This window comes from Geotrypetes seraphini, chromosome 18, assembly GCF_902459505.1.
Source record: "Geotrypetes seraphini chromosome 18, aGeoSer1.1, whole genome shotgun sequence".
In the NCBI taxonomy this organism is placed as follows: domain Eukaryota; kingdom Metazoa; phylum Chordata; class Amphibia; order Gymnophiona; family Dermophiidae; genus Geotrypetes; species Geotrypetes seraphini.
The window spans coordinates 40,872,878-40,885,718 of NC_047101.1; the positions used below are offsets into that span (position 1 = coordinate 40,872,878).

Here is a 12,841-nt window from a genome sequence, read left to right on the forward strand (position 1 = left end):
GCCTCTTTTACAAGGCCGCACTAGCAGATGTGCTGCGCTAACGGCCACGAAGCCCATACAGATTTAAAGAGCTTTGGGGCTCTTGCTGTGCGGCAGCCACTAGCATGGCTTTGTAAAAGAGGCCATTGGTATATTGGACTACTGTAATTCAGTTCATTTGGCAGGTCTTCAGTCAAATTTGCATAGATTGTACAAAATCCAGAATGTGGCTGTGCGTCTAATTTTTTTATTTTTTGAAATCAGATCATACTATTCCATACTACAGACAACTCCATTGGCTGCCTTTTGAGGCCAGGGTTTGGCTTAAATTTGGGATACTCTGTTATAAAGCCGTACAAGGTCAGGCACCTGGTTATTTACTAGAAGTTTCAAGTTTTATTTTAATTTGATGAACCACTTAATTGTTACTAAGTGAATTACAACAAAAAAATAACATATTTTAAACATAATGCTTAAAATTTTTTAAAACAATAGTTAAGACCAAAAGACATAGGTAAAAAAAAAAAATAAAAAAAAGGCAGAACTACAATTTAATATTTTTAGGGTACAGAAGAAAACCATAAATGGGAAATAAGAAACATTAGGAAGGGGAAGATGAAAACCTAGAAGATAATGTAAAATTTTTTAAACACAATTTATAGATTAAAAGCATCTTTAAAAAGAAAGCTTTTTAAATTACTTTTAAAATGACTCAGATTATTTTCCTCTCTCAATTGCTGAGGTAAAGTGTTCCAAAGTTGTGGAGCCATCACCGAAAACATATCTTGTCGTCGAGTTCCAATGATTTTCAGGGAGGGAACCACTAAGAGTTTTTGGTTAGTAGACCGAAGGGAATGCGACGTACTATAAGGAATAAGTGATTTATTGATAAATTGGGGTTCGTTAGTATCAAGGGTTTTGAATACTAATAACAAAATTTTATAAGTGAAGCGGTGGCTAATGGGAAGCCAGGGCGATTTAATCAGAAAAGGAGTAACGTGATCATATTTTTTTACTTTTATGAATGAGTTTGATTTGTAATCATCCAGAACACTGCCGTAATTTTTAAGGTGGTTCGTCCACTAAGGATAACTTCATTGTTTGTGTTTCCTCCAGTACGAGGATGTCTTTACAAGAAATTTTTGCATCGAACAATTGCATATCAGGTTGCTAGTTGGTATTTTGTTTGCTTCTTCGATTTCATATATGCATTTCCAAAAACTATTAAACACATCTCTTTTTGCAAAATTCTTAGGAAAGTAAGGAACATGGTATTTCACTGTGATGTACAGTCTCTTGATGATATAAACCGCATCGATCTGAAAGGTATTGCGGTCTAGAAATTTATTTTAATGTAATGTAATAATGGCACAGTGGTTAGAGCTACAGCCTCAGCACTCTGAGGTGGCGGGTTCAAACCCTGTGATGCTATCTGTGACCCTGGGTGCATCACTTAATCCTCATTTGCCCCAGGTATATTAGTTAGACTGTGAGCCCACCGGGACAGGTAGGGAAAATGCTTGAAGTACCTGTATGTAAAACTGCTTTGAGTGTGGCTGTATAACTACAAAATGGCGGTAAAAGTTCTAATCCCTTTCCCATTACTGCACTATCTTTGTCCCAGTAAGGCTGTTCTTATGGTTCCCTCAGATCCATCCCTCATCATCTCTTTGCTATGCTCAACTCTCTGTTGAGAAAGACATGGGGAAAGTCACTGCTTGCCCTGGATTGGTAGCATGGAATGTTGCTACTCTTTGGGTTTTGGCCACCCCAGGTACTAGTGGCCACTGAGAATGGGCTACTAGGCTTGATGGACCTTTGGTCTGACCCAGTATGGCTATTCTTATGTTCTTACGTGAGCCAAGTGCAGGACAATTAAGCCATTGTGACATCACAATCTCAGCTCTGGAATGTTGCTCTCATTGGGGTTCCGGAATGTTGTTCACCCTCTCCAAGGTAGGGAGAACAAGAGGGCACTCCCTAAAGTTGAAAGGGGATAGATTCCGTACAAACGTAAGGAAGTTCTTCTTCACCAAGAGAGTGGTAGAAAACTGGAACGCTCTTCCGGAGGCTGTTATAGGGGAAAACACCCTCCAGGGATTCAAGACAAAGTTGGACAAGTTCCTGCTAAACTGGAACGTACGCAGGTGAGGCTGGGAGCCGCCGCGTGAGCGGACTATTGGGCACGATGGACCACTGGTCTGACCCAACAACGGCAATTCTTATATGGATTTTGGTCACTGTGAGAACGGGCTACTGGGCTTGATGGACCTTTGGTCTGACCCAATAAGGCTATTCTTATGTTCTTATGCCACTGAATACTTACAGTTACTATTATTACTTCTTATTGTTTCTATAGTGCTACTAGACATACACAGTGCTGTACATAGTATATGCAAATACCTTCTCTTTCCCTAGTGGGCTCACAATCTAAAGTGCGAGGTTTTTGTACCTGAGGCACTAGAAGGTTAAGTGCCTTGCCCAGAGTGAAAAGAAGCCACAGAAGGATTTAAATCCGGTTTCTCATGACTGAAGCTCACAGCACCCGAGTTGGAACTAGCTAACTTGTGGGCGTTGCAGGGGCGGAGTTGGCACTTACACAGTTATATGCTGATAATAAGCCCTTAACTGCATAAGATAACTGCTTTAACTGGGCCACATAAATAGCAGTCTTATCTTTAAGCAGTTCAGCTTATGCAGTTAAGGGCTGAATACTGTCCTTAACTGCATGGAAAATCCAGGAATACAGATGATGGTACACATAAAAACACTGATCATCGCTGTTTGAATGTTGGCTGGGAAGAGTATAATCAAAAAAGAGTAGAAAAATAATGGAGAACTAAATTTAGAGAAGGAAGAATGTGCAAAAAGAACATGAAGAAAGAGAACAGAGCCAAGGAAAGAGTAGAAGAAGAGAGGGCGAGAGTGACAATATACAAGGAGAGATAAATTGGAAAGAGGAACGATTGTTGCAGTTGTCCAGCTGGCTGAAACGTCGGTTCTATCTACCCAGATGCGGTGAGATCCGGACAACTGCAACAACCAATATGACGTCGCGGAAGCCTAAGAGAATATGGAAAGAGGAAAAGCAGAAAGGAGACCAGGGGAAAAGGGAAGAGGGAGAGAATAAGAACTCACGTTGAACACTCGAACATAGTTATCAATCAGATCTTCCATCACTTTCACTTCATGCTCTCCTTTTCCATCTGTCTGGAAGAGGCTGGGAGCAAACAGCAAAGACAGGTTCTTCGTACACATCTGATTGAGGCTTGCACATTTCTGCACTCTGAGTTTCCCGAAGAAGAGAATCAGAACAGTTGATTAAAACTTCAGTTCATATTCACTGTTGAACATTGCATCAGGAAGGAAAGGTAAGTTTTAACCTTGTAAAATTCAGGATCTCAAAATTTATAAGTAGAGGAATGCTCTGGTGTTAGTGCTGCTACCTCAGCACCCTGAGGTTGTGGGTTCAATCCCAGTGGTGCTTCTTGCAACTCTGGGCAAGTCTCTTAACCCTCCAGATACCATAATTAGATTTTGAGTCTGCCTTGAAGATATGATAAGGTGGTATAAGAAATTTTAAATAAACTTGAAACTTGATCACTGGTTTGATCCAGCAGCGGCAATTCTTATGTTGGGGCTGGGGCTGTTCTCCCTGGAGAAGAGGAGACTTAGAGGGGACATGATAGAAACCTTCAAAATCCTAAAGGGCATAGAGAAAGTGAACAAGGACAGATTCTTCAAACTGTGGGGAGCCACAAGCACTAGGGGTCACTCGGAGAAATTGAAAGGGGACAGGTTTAGAACAAATGCTAGGAAGTTCTTTTTTACCCAGAGGGTGATGGACACATGGAACGCGCTTCCGGAGGATGTGATAGGCCAGAGCTCTGTACAAGGGTTCAAGGAAGGTTTGGATAGGTTCCTGGAGGATAAGGGGATAGAGGGGTACAGATAGAACTTGAGGTAGGTTATAGAAGTGGTCAGAAACCACTTCACAGGTCACGGACCTGGTGGGCCGCCGCGGGAGCAGCCCACTGGGCGAGATGGACCTCTGGTCTGACCCAGTGGAGGCAACTTCTTATGTTCTTATGAATTCCTGCGGTCTCATGATATCGACGTGGGAACTTGACGCAGCCATTTTTGATAGCAGATCTGCGCAGGGCAGGAGCGTAGGAGGATCGCACTTGTCCTACTTCACTGCTAGACCACCTGGGTTTTAGAGTTAAGCTGTGGAGGGGTCTAGGAGGCAGAAGGGTCTGGTCTGGGCCCTAAAGTTAGTCGTGATTTTTTTCCAAGTTTATTTAAAATTGTCGATCCCACCCTAGGGAGAACCTTCAGGGCTGCTAACAGTCTAAAGCATAGTAAAATAACAGTACAGTGTTCCAAAATAATCCATGCATAATACATAAGTTGGGGGTTCATGGGGAGAAATACAAAAAGATTTAGCAAAAAAAAAGAAATTAACATTAGGGATATTCTTCTGTTTTCCAAGATACCAATAGTACTAAACTAAACCAAACTAAACCTTAAGTTTGTATACCGCATCATCTCCATAAAGGTGCTACCCGTTAAACCTGAGAATATGCATCAGAGAAAAGATAGGTCTTTAAGTTTTCCTTGAACTTATCAATTGAGGTTATGGTTTTGAGTGCCAATGGGAATGAATTCCAATACTATGGACTGTTGACAGAGAAAATTGTGTCTCTTACATGTTCATGTACAATATCTTTGTACGATGGAATTATAAGCACTTGCTTATTTATAGATTTCAGATTTCTACCCGCTACATAAGGATTTAACAAACATGCTAGATATAGTGGCTCATCTATAGGAACTGTGCCTCTAACTCCCACGAATATGAAGGGAGACCTTTATTGCACAGAAGAGATGATTTCTCGTTTAGGATTGTCATATGGAAGCCCATTGCTACAAACCAATCTGCTATTTAGATAGACATGGGGGGAAGCCACTGCTTGCCCTGGATCGGTCAAATATAGAAATTGGGGACAAGTTACACACAATGTAACAAGAGTGAAAAGGTGCATATATTAGATAGAAAAAATCACTCTATAGACCTGTTCAAAGGGTAAAGTTAATTGGATGATGTAACACAGTTCACCAAAACTTGCTCAGAATCAAGGAGGGGAAACTGGGGCGAACCCCAGAAAAACCACCTCACAGCCCAATCATCGCATGGAGGGTAAACAGTATCGTTATATCATTCCATGTATGCTTATAAGTTGAAAAAATATTTGCACTGTAATGATTGAATAGATTTTAAAGTCCAAGAACTAAGCAAACTTAACTTATAGCTTGCGGGTTCCGACGTGCACGTTTCGATCCTTCCTCAGGGAACACACAGGAATTGTTGGAAAAAACATGCGATGGGTATACAGATTCTGAGAAAAACAAAATTAAAACGTCAATACTTTATTCAAAAATTAAATAAAAGGCTTTTTCCACATAAAAGTTAAAGCATTTTAAACTTAGCTCGCGGCTAAACAGCAAAGGGACTCACCAGGATGGACAAATGTCTCCTATATGAAAGCGCGAATGGCGCAGGTTTACTGCTTTGAAAGGTAACCAGAGCGGAATGACCGCCAAGGTTTTAAAGGACACTGTACGGCGTGATCACGCGCTGAAAACGTGATGACGTCATAGCACTTATGAATGAACCAAGTGCCGGAAAGACTGAGAGGGAACTGTCAATCACAGAATGAAAAAAAATAAAATAAAAAATAAAAAATGAAAATAAAAATGAAAAATGAAAAATGAATAATGAATCATGAATAATAATCTAGACATCTGAATGAACAAAAACTGGAAAATATAAGAAACTGAATTACAAGAAGACACGCCACTCAATTTCACTGTTAAGTCCTAGTGGGTGCAAGGTGTTAAGTTTGAAAATCCAATGTTGCTCCCTCACGTGTAATTTTGCTTTTAAGTTACCCCCACGGGGTAACACTGGAACTTCCAGAACAGAAAACTTCATTGAAGTAAGAGGATGGTTTTCGCTCACCCAATGCTGGGTGAGTGGAGCCTCCATGACTCGAGTGGATATTCTACTGAGATGTTCCCCAATACGTGTTTTGATGCTTCTGATGGTATGTCCCACGTATAGTTTATCACACGGGCATTGGATGACATACACTACCCCACTAGTGGAACAATTAGTAGAGGGTATGTTAGTACGTTTATACACCCACGAGGGTAAATTGATGCTGGTGAGGGGCACACTGTACGGGCAAACTTTACAGGACGAGCAAGGAGAATGACAGCTTCCAGGGGGGCTCAATTCAGGACCCTCTGATAGAAATTGAGATTTTGTCAGGCATTGTTTAAGGTTCCGGCTGCGTGAGTAGGCGAAACGGGGAAACTCCCGAAAAACATCATGATGTTGTAATATACTCCAGTGTGATTTTATAATACGTTTGATCTTAAAGGCTTGCTGTGAATAAGGAATGACACACACTGGAGGAGACTCAGATTCAGACTCCCTGTTGCAAGGTGAAAACAGCACATCTCTTTGGGCAAATAAAGCTCTTTTATAGGCCCTTTTAACAACAGAGGGGGGATACCCACGTTCAATGAACCGATGTTTCATGTCTTCAGCTTTATGCACAAAGTCATTTTGGGTAGAACATAACCGACGGAGTCTTAAAAACTGCCCCGTAGGGATGTTGTCACGCAAGTGTTTCGGATGATGACTATCATACCTGAGTAAAGTATTTCTATCTGTAGATTTCCTAAAGATTGTGGTAGAAAACTTGCCGTCCTGTAAAGAAATATTTATATCCAAAAACGGAAGTACATGTTTGTCAGAGTTGATAGAAAACTGAAGATTGGAGTCACCTTGATTGAGCCAGAACATAAATGTTGTTAAATCTTCTTGAGTGCCCAACCAGACAGCGAATACATCATCAATGTATCGTTTCCATATCAACAGATTTGAATAATATTCAGAAGAATATACGTACCGGTGTTCAAAAGCTGACACGTATAGGCATGCAATAGTGGGGGCCATTTTTGCACCCATAGCAGTACCTTTAATTTGTACAAAAAAAGACTGGTCAAACTGAAAGTAGTTCATGCCAAGTGCTACCTTGGCTAGACTAACTAAAAATTGGACCCGTTGGTCAGATAGACTTTTCTGTTGTAGGTGGTGTGTGATGATATGAATAGCTGCATCTTGCGGGATGTTGGTATATAGTGAAGCTATATCCAAGGACACTAAAATAGCATGAGTAGGCACGTCTTGAAAAGTTTCCAAAAATTTAATCATGGACCCCGTGTCTTTGATATAAGAAGGAGCTAAAGAAACTTGATCTTTGAGCTGAAGATCTAAAAATTCAGACAATGGTTCTAAGATGGATCCTATACCTGCCACGATGGGACGAGCAGGAGGGTTAACCATTGATTTATGAATTTTGGGGACGAAGTATATAACTGGAATAACAGGATGTGTACAACGCAGAAACTTGTACTCCCCTTCAGAAATCGTACCAGCCTCCAAAGCTTGAATTAAGAGATGTGCGATGCCATCAGTCAATTCTGTGGTAGGATCATGATCGATCAATTTATAGTATGTATGGTCTAGTAACTGACGATTAGCTTCTTGAACATATGAAGATGTATCTAACACCACAATGCCACCACCTTTATCAGCAGGGCGTATTACAATGTTTTTATCCAATGACAAAGATTTTAACGCTTGTCTTTGTAAAGGACTAAGGTTATCTTTGGCACGCATTTGTTGTGATTCAAGCTCAATAATGTCACGTTCCACCAGGTGCTCAAAGACTTGGATATGGGGATCAACTGGTCCGGGAGGACACCATGTAGATTTTAATCTCCTTGAGGTGATCTTAACATCATCCACACTAATGTCTATCTGTTGATCTTGATTAACTTGAATGTCTGTTTGTAGATCTTGGTTAGCATGTATATCTTGAAAAAAATGTTTAAGTTTTAATTTACGAATGAACTTAAACAAACATATGCGTGTGTCAAGTGAGTCATATCGTGTGGTAGGAACAAATGCAAGGCCTTTGGAAAGGACCTGCATTTCAACTTCTGTGAGCATTCTATGTGACAAGTTAGCAGAATATTGTAGGCTGAAACGTATACCCAGAGGTCTACGCATGCGTACGGAGCCACGTCTATTTTTAGACAATACCAATTTTTTACAGAAATGGAATGCCATTTTAAATAAGTGTTCTTATGACCTGATGTTATTGATTATTGAGACCACCAAGGTTGAGTTAGATGAATATAAAATTGATTTACAATCACAAGTTGAGTATTTGAAGGCACAAGTGCAAGATGACACCTACATTATACAATATCAAGAGCTGACTAAAAAATTAGATGATTTTAAAGTGGAATTAAGAGGGTCTAAGATTAAAAAGCTCCGTAGAGATGAGCTGGATTATCAACGAGGTTTTGTGTATGCCTGGATGGATAAATCCAGACGTAGAGTGAACAAACGACCAACGTATGCTCAAACCTCGAGTGACACCTCTGAAGAAGATTCACACTCTAATACTACACGTAGTGTTACTATTGCACCTGGCACTACGGCTCCTGCCCAAAAAAAGTCTTTTTTAGTGTCAAATCAAAAATCAAGCAATCAAAGACCCTCGCGATACAAAACACCCAAACCATAGGGTCGTCTCAAATATTCAACTTGTCACATAGAATGCTCACAGAAGTTGAAATGCAGGTCCTTTCCAAAGGCCTTGCATTTGTTCCTACCACACGATATGACTCACTTGACACACGCATATGTTTGTTTAAGTTCATTCGTAAATTAAAACTTAAACATTTTTTTCAAGATATACATGCTAACCAAGATCTACAAACAGACATTCAAGTTAATCAAGATCAACAGATAGACATTAGTGTGGATGATGTTAAGATCACCTCAAGGAGATTAAAATCTACATGGTGTCCTCCCGGACCAGTTGATCCCCATATCCAAGTCTTTGAGCACCTGGTGGAACGTGACATTATTGAGCTTGAATCACAACAAATGCGTGCCAAAGATAACCTTAGTCCTTTACAAAGACAAGCGTTAAAATCTTTGTCATTGGATAAAAACATTGTAATACGCCCTGCTGATAAAGGTGGTGGCATTGTGGTGTTAGATACATCTTCATATGTTCAAGAAGCTAATCGTCAGTTACTAGACCATACATACTATAAATTGATCGATCATGATCCTACCACAGAATTGACTGATGGCATCGCACATCTCTTAATTCAAGCTTTGGAGGCTGGTACGATTTCTGAAGGGGAGTACAAGTTTCTGCGTTGTACACATCCTGTTATTCCAGTTATATACTTCGTCCCCAAAATTCATAAATCAATGGTTAACCCTCCTGCTCGTCCCATCGTGGCAGGTATAGGATCCATCTTAGAACCATTGTCTGAATTTTTAGATCTTCAGCTCAAAGATCAAGTTTCTTTAGCTCCTTCTTATATCAAAGACACGGGGTCCATGATTAAATTTTTGGAAACTTTTCAAGACGTGCCTACTCATGCTATTTTAGTGTCCTTGGATATAGCTTCACTATATACCAACATCCCGCAAGATGCAGCTATTCATATCATCACACACCACCTACAACAGAAAAGTCTATCTGACCAACGGGTCCAATTTTTAGTTAGTCTAGCCAAGGTAGCACTTGGCATGAACTACTTTCAGTTTGACCAGTCTTTTTTTGTACAAATTAAAGGTACTGCTATGGGTGCAAAAATGGCCCCCACTATTGCATGCCTATACGTGTCAGCTTTTGAACACCGGTACGTATATTCTTCTGAATATTATTCAAATCTGTTGATATGGAAACGATACATTGATGATGTATTCGCTGTCTGGTTGGGCACTCAAGAAGATTTAACAACATTTATGTTCTGGCTCAATCAAGGTGACTCCAATCTTCAGTTTTCTATCAACTCTGACAAACATGTACTTCCGTTTTTGGATATAAATATTTCTTTACAGGACGGCAAGTTTTCTACCACAATCTTTAGGAAATCTACAGATAGAAATACTTTACTCAGGTATGATAGTCATCATCCGAAACACTTGCGTGACAACATCCCTACGGGGCAGTTTTTAAGACTCCGTCGGTTATGTTCTACCCAAAATGACTTTGTGCATAAAGCTGAAGACATGAAACATCGGTTCATTGAACGTGGGTATCCCCCCTCTGTTGTTAAAAGGGCCTATAAAAGAGCTTTATTTGCCCAAAGAGATGTGCTGTTTTCACCTTGCAACAGGGAGTCTGAATCTGAGTCTCCTCCAGTGTGTGTCATTCCTTATTCACAGCAAGCCTTTAAGATCAAACGTATTATAAAATCACACTGGAGTATATTACAACATCATGATGTTTTTCGGGAGTTTCCCCGTTTCGCCTACTCACGCAGCCGGAACCTTAAACAATGCCTGACAAAATCTCAATTTCTATCAGAGGGTCCTGAATTGAGCCCCCCTGGAAGCTGTCATTCTCCTTGCTCGTCCTGTAAAGTTTGCCCGTACAGTGTGCCCCTCACCAGCATCAATTTACCCTCGTGGGTGTATAAACGTACTAACATACCCTCTACTAATTGTTCCACTAGTGGGGTAGTGTATGTCATCCAATGCCCGTGTGATAAACTATACGTGGGACATACCATCAGAAGCATCAAAACACGTATTGGGGAACATCTCAGTAGAATATCCACTCGAGTCATGGAGGCTCCACTCACCCAGCATTGGGTGAGCGAAAACCATCCTCTTACTTCAATGAAGTTTTCTGTTCTGGAAGTTCCAGTGTTACCCCGTGGGGGTAACTTAAAAGCAAAATTACACGTGAGGGAGCAACATTGGATTTTCAAACTTAACACCTTGCACCCACTAGGACTTAACAGTGAAATTGAGTGGCGTGTCTTCTTGTAATTCAGTTTCTTATATTTTCCAGTTTTTGTTCATTCAGATGTCTAGATTATTATTCATGATTCATTATTCATTTTTCATTTTTCATTTTTATTTTCATTTTTTATTTTTTATTTTATTTTTTTTCATTCTGTGATTGTGGTTCATTCATAAGTGCTATGACGTCATCACGTTTTCAGCGCGTGATCACGCCGTACAGTGTCCTTTAAAACCTTGGCGGTCATTCCGCTCTGGTTACCTTTCAAAGCAGTAAACCTGCGCCATTCGCGCTTTCATATAGGAGACATTTGTCCATCCTGGTGAGTCCCTTTGCTGTTTAGCCGCGAGCTAAGTTTAAAATGCTTTAACTTTTATGTGGAAAAAGCCTTTTATTTAATTTTTGAATAAAGTATTGACGTTTTAATTTTGTTTTTCTCAGAATCTGTATACCCATCGCATGTTTTTTCCAACAATTCCTGTGTGTTCCCTGAGGAAGGATCGAAACGTGCACGTCGGAACCCGCAAGCTATAAGTTAAGTTTGCTTAGTTCTTGGACTTTAAAATCTATTCAATCATTACAGTGCAAATATTTTTTCAACTTATAAGCATACATGGAATGATATAACGATACTGTTTACCCTCCATGCGATGATTGGGCTGTGAGGTGGTTTTTCTGGGGTTCGCCCCAGTTTCCCCTCCTTGATTCTGAGCAAGTTTTGGTGAACTGTGTTACATCATCCAATTAACTTTACCCTTTGAACAGGTCTATAGAGTGCCCTGGATCGGTAGCATGGAATGCTGCTACTCTTTGGGAATCTTGCTATTCTTTGAGATTCTGTATGGAATGTTGCTACTATTTGGGTTTTTGCCAGGTACTTGTGACCTGGATTGGCCACCATGAAGATAAGATCCTAGGCTAGATGAACCAATGGTCTGACCCAGTATGGTTATTTTTATGTTCTTCTGTAGCTAGAGGTTCTCAACTTGAGTCCTTGGAAAACACCCAGCCAGTCACATTTTCAGAATATTCACAGTGAGCATGAAAGAGATAAATAAGCATGCACTACCTCCATTGTATGCAAATCTATCTCGTGCATATTCATTGTGGGTATCCTGAAAGCCTGACTGGCTGGTTGTATCCTGAGGACTGGGACGAGAACCCCTGCTATTACCTGAAATACATCAAAACCAAATTAAACAGGGTGAACATTAATAAACATGCGTGGGGGAATATAATGGGCCAATTAAATAACCCGTTTGGGCAAACCACTAAGGTTCAGCAACATTTAACCCATTAGCACTGAACTGATAATTGGCTATTTCAGGTACATTCCAGGGGTGGAGTCGGCATTTAACTAGTTAAGCGCCAATATTCAGCAATTAACCAGTCAGGTTAACCACAAAAATAGGAACACATAAAAGTCCTGTGGTAACCCTTAGTTGGCTAAGTACTTGATGTCACAATTAGGGGTCCTTTTACTAAGGCGCGTTAACTGTTTTAGCGTGCGCTAAAAGCTAACGTGTCCATAGACTATAATGGATGTGTTAACATTTAGCGCGTGCTAAAACAGTTAACGCGCCTTAGTAAAAAGCCCCCTTAACCAATTATGGGCTCCTTTTACTAAGGTGTGCTAGCGTTTTTAGCGCACGCAGGAAATTACCACCCGCTACACCACTCAATGCTGGCATTAAGGTCTAGCGTGCACTATTCCGCGCATTAAAGCCCTAACGCAGCTTTGCAAAAGGAGCCCTATGTATCGGCCAGCTCTGGAAACGCAGATATTCAATACTGATATCCAGGCATGGCCCGGCATTGAATTTGTAGGCTTACCGCTGGCAGCTGAGTATTGGTTAAAATCCAGCTGTTTATTCAGCGCTATTTAACCGGCCAGAAATGGCACTGACTGGTTAAATAGCATCTAACTGATTAAATGCAAATAT

General features: G+C 40.5%; 1 protein-coding gene across 7 annotated transcripts in view; it reads right to left on the reverse strand.

Annotated features, from left to right (window-relative positions):
• The window catches only part of ARAP3 (ArfGAP with RhoGAP domain, ankyrin repeat and PH domain 3), a 293,655-nt gene that overhangs the window by 85,062 nt on the left and 195,752 nt on the right, over positions 1–12,841 (reverse strand). For all 7 annotated transcript variants that reach the window (XM_033926806.1, XM_033926807.1, XM_033926811.1 and 4 more), the window contains one exon: positions 3,118–3,265. In XM_033926806.1, the coding sequence (XP_033782697.1) occupies positions 3,118–3,265 (148 nt within the window). The remainder of the gene's footprint in view (positions 1–3,117; positions 3,266–12,841) is intronic.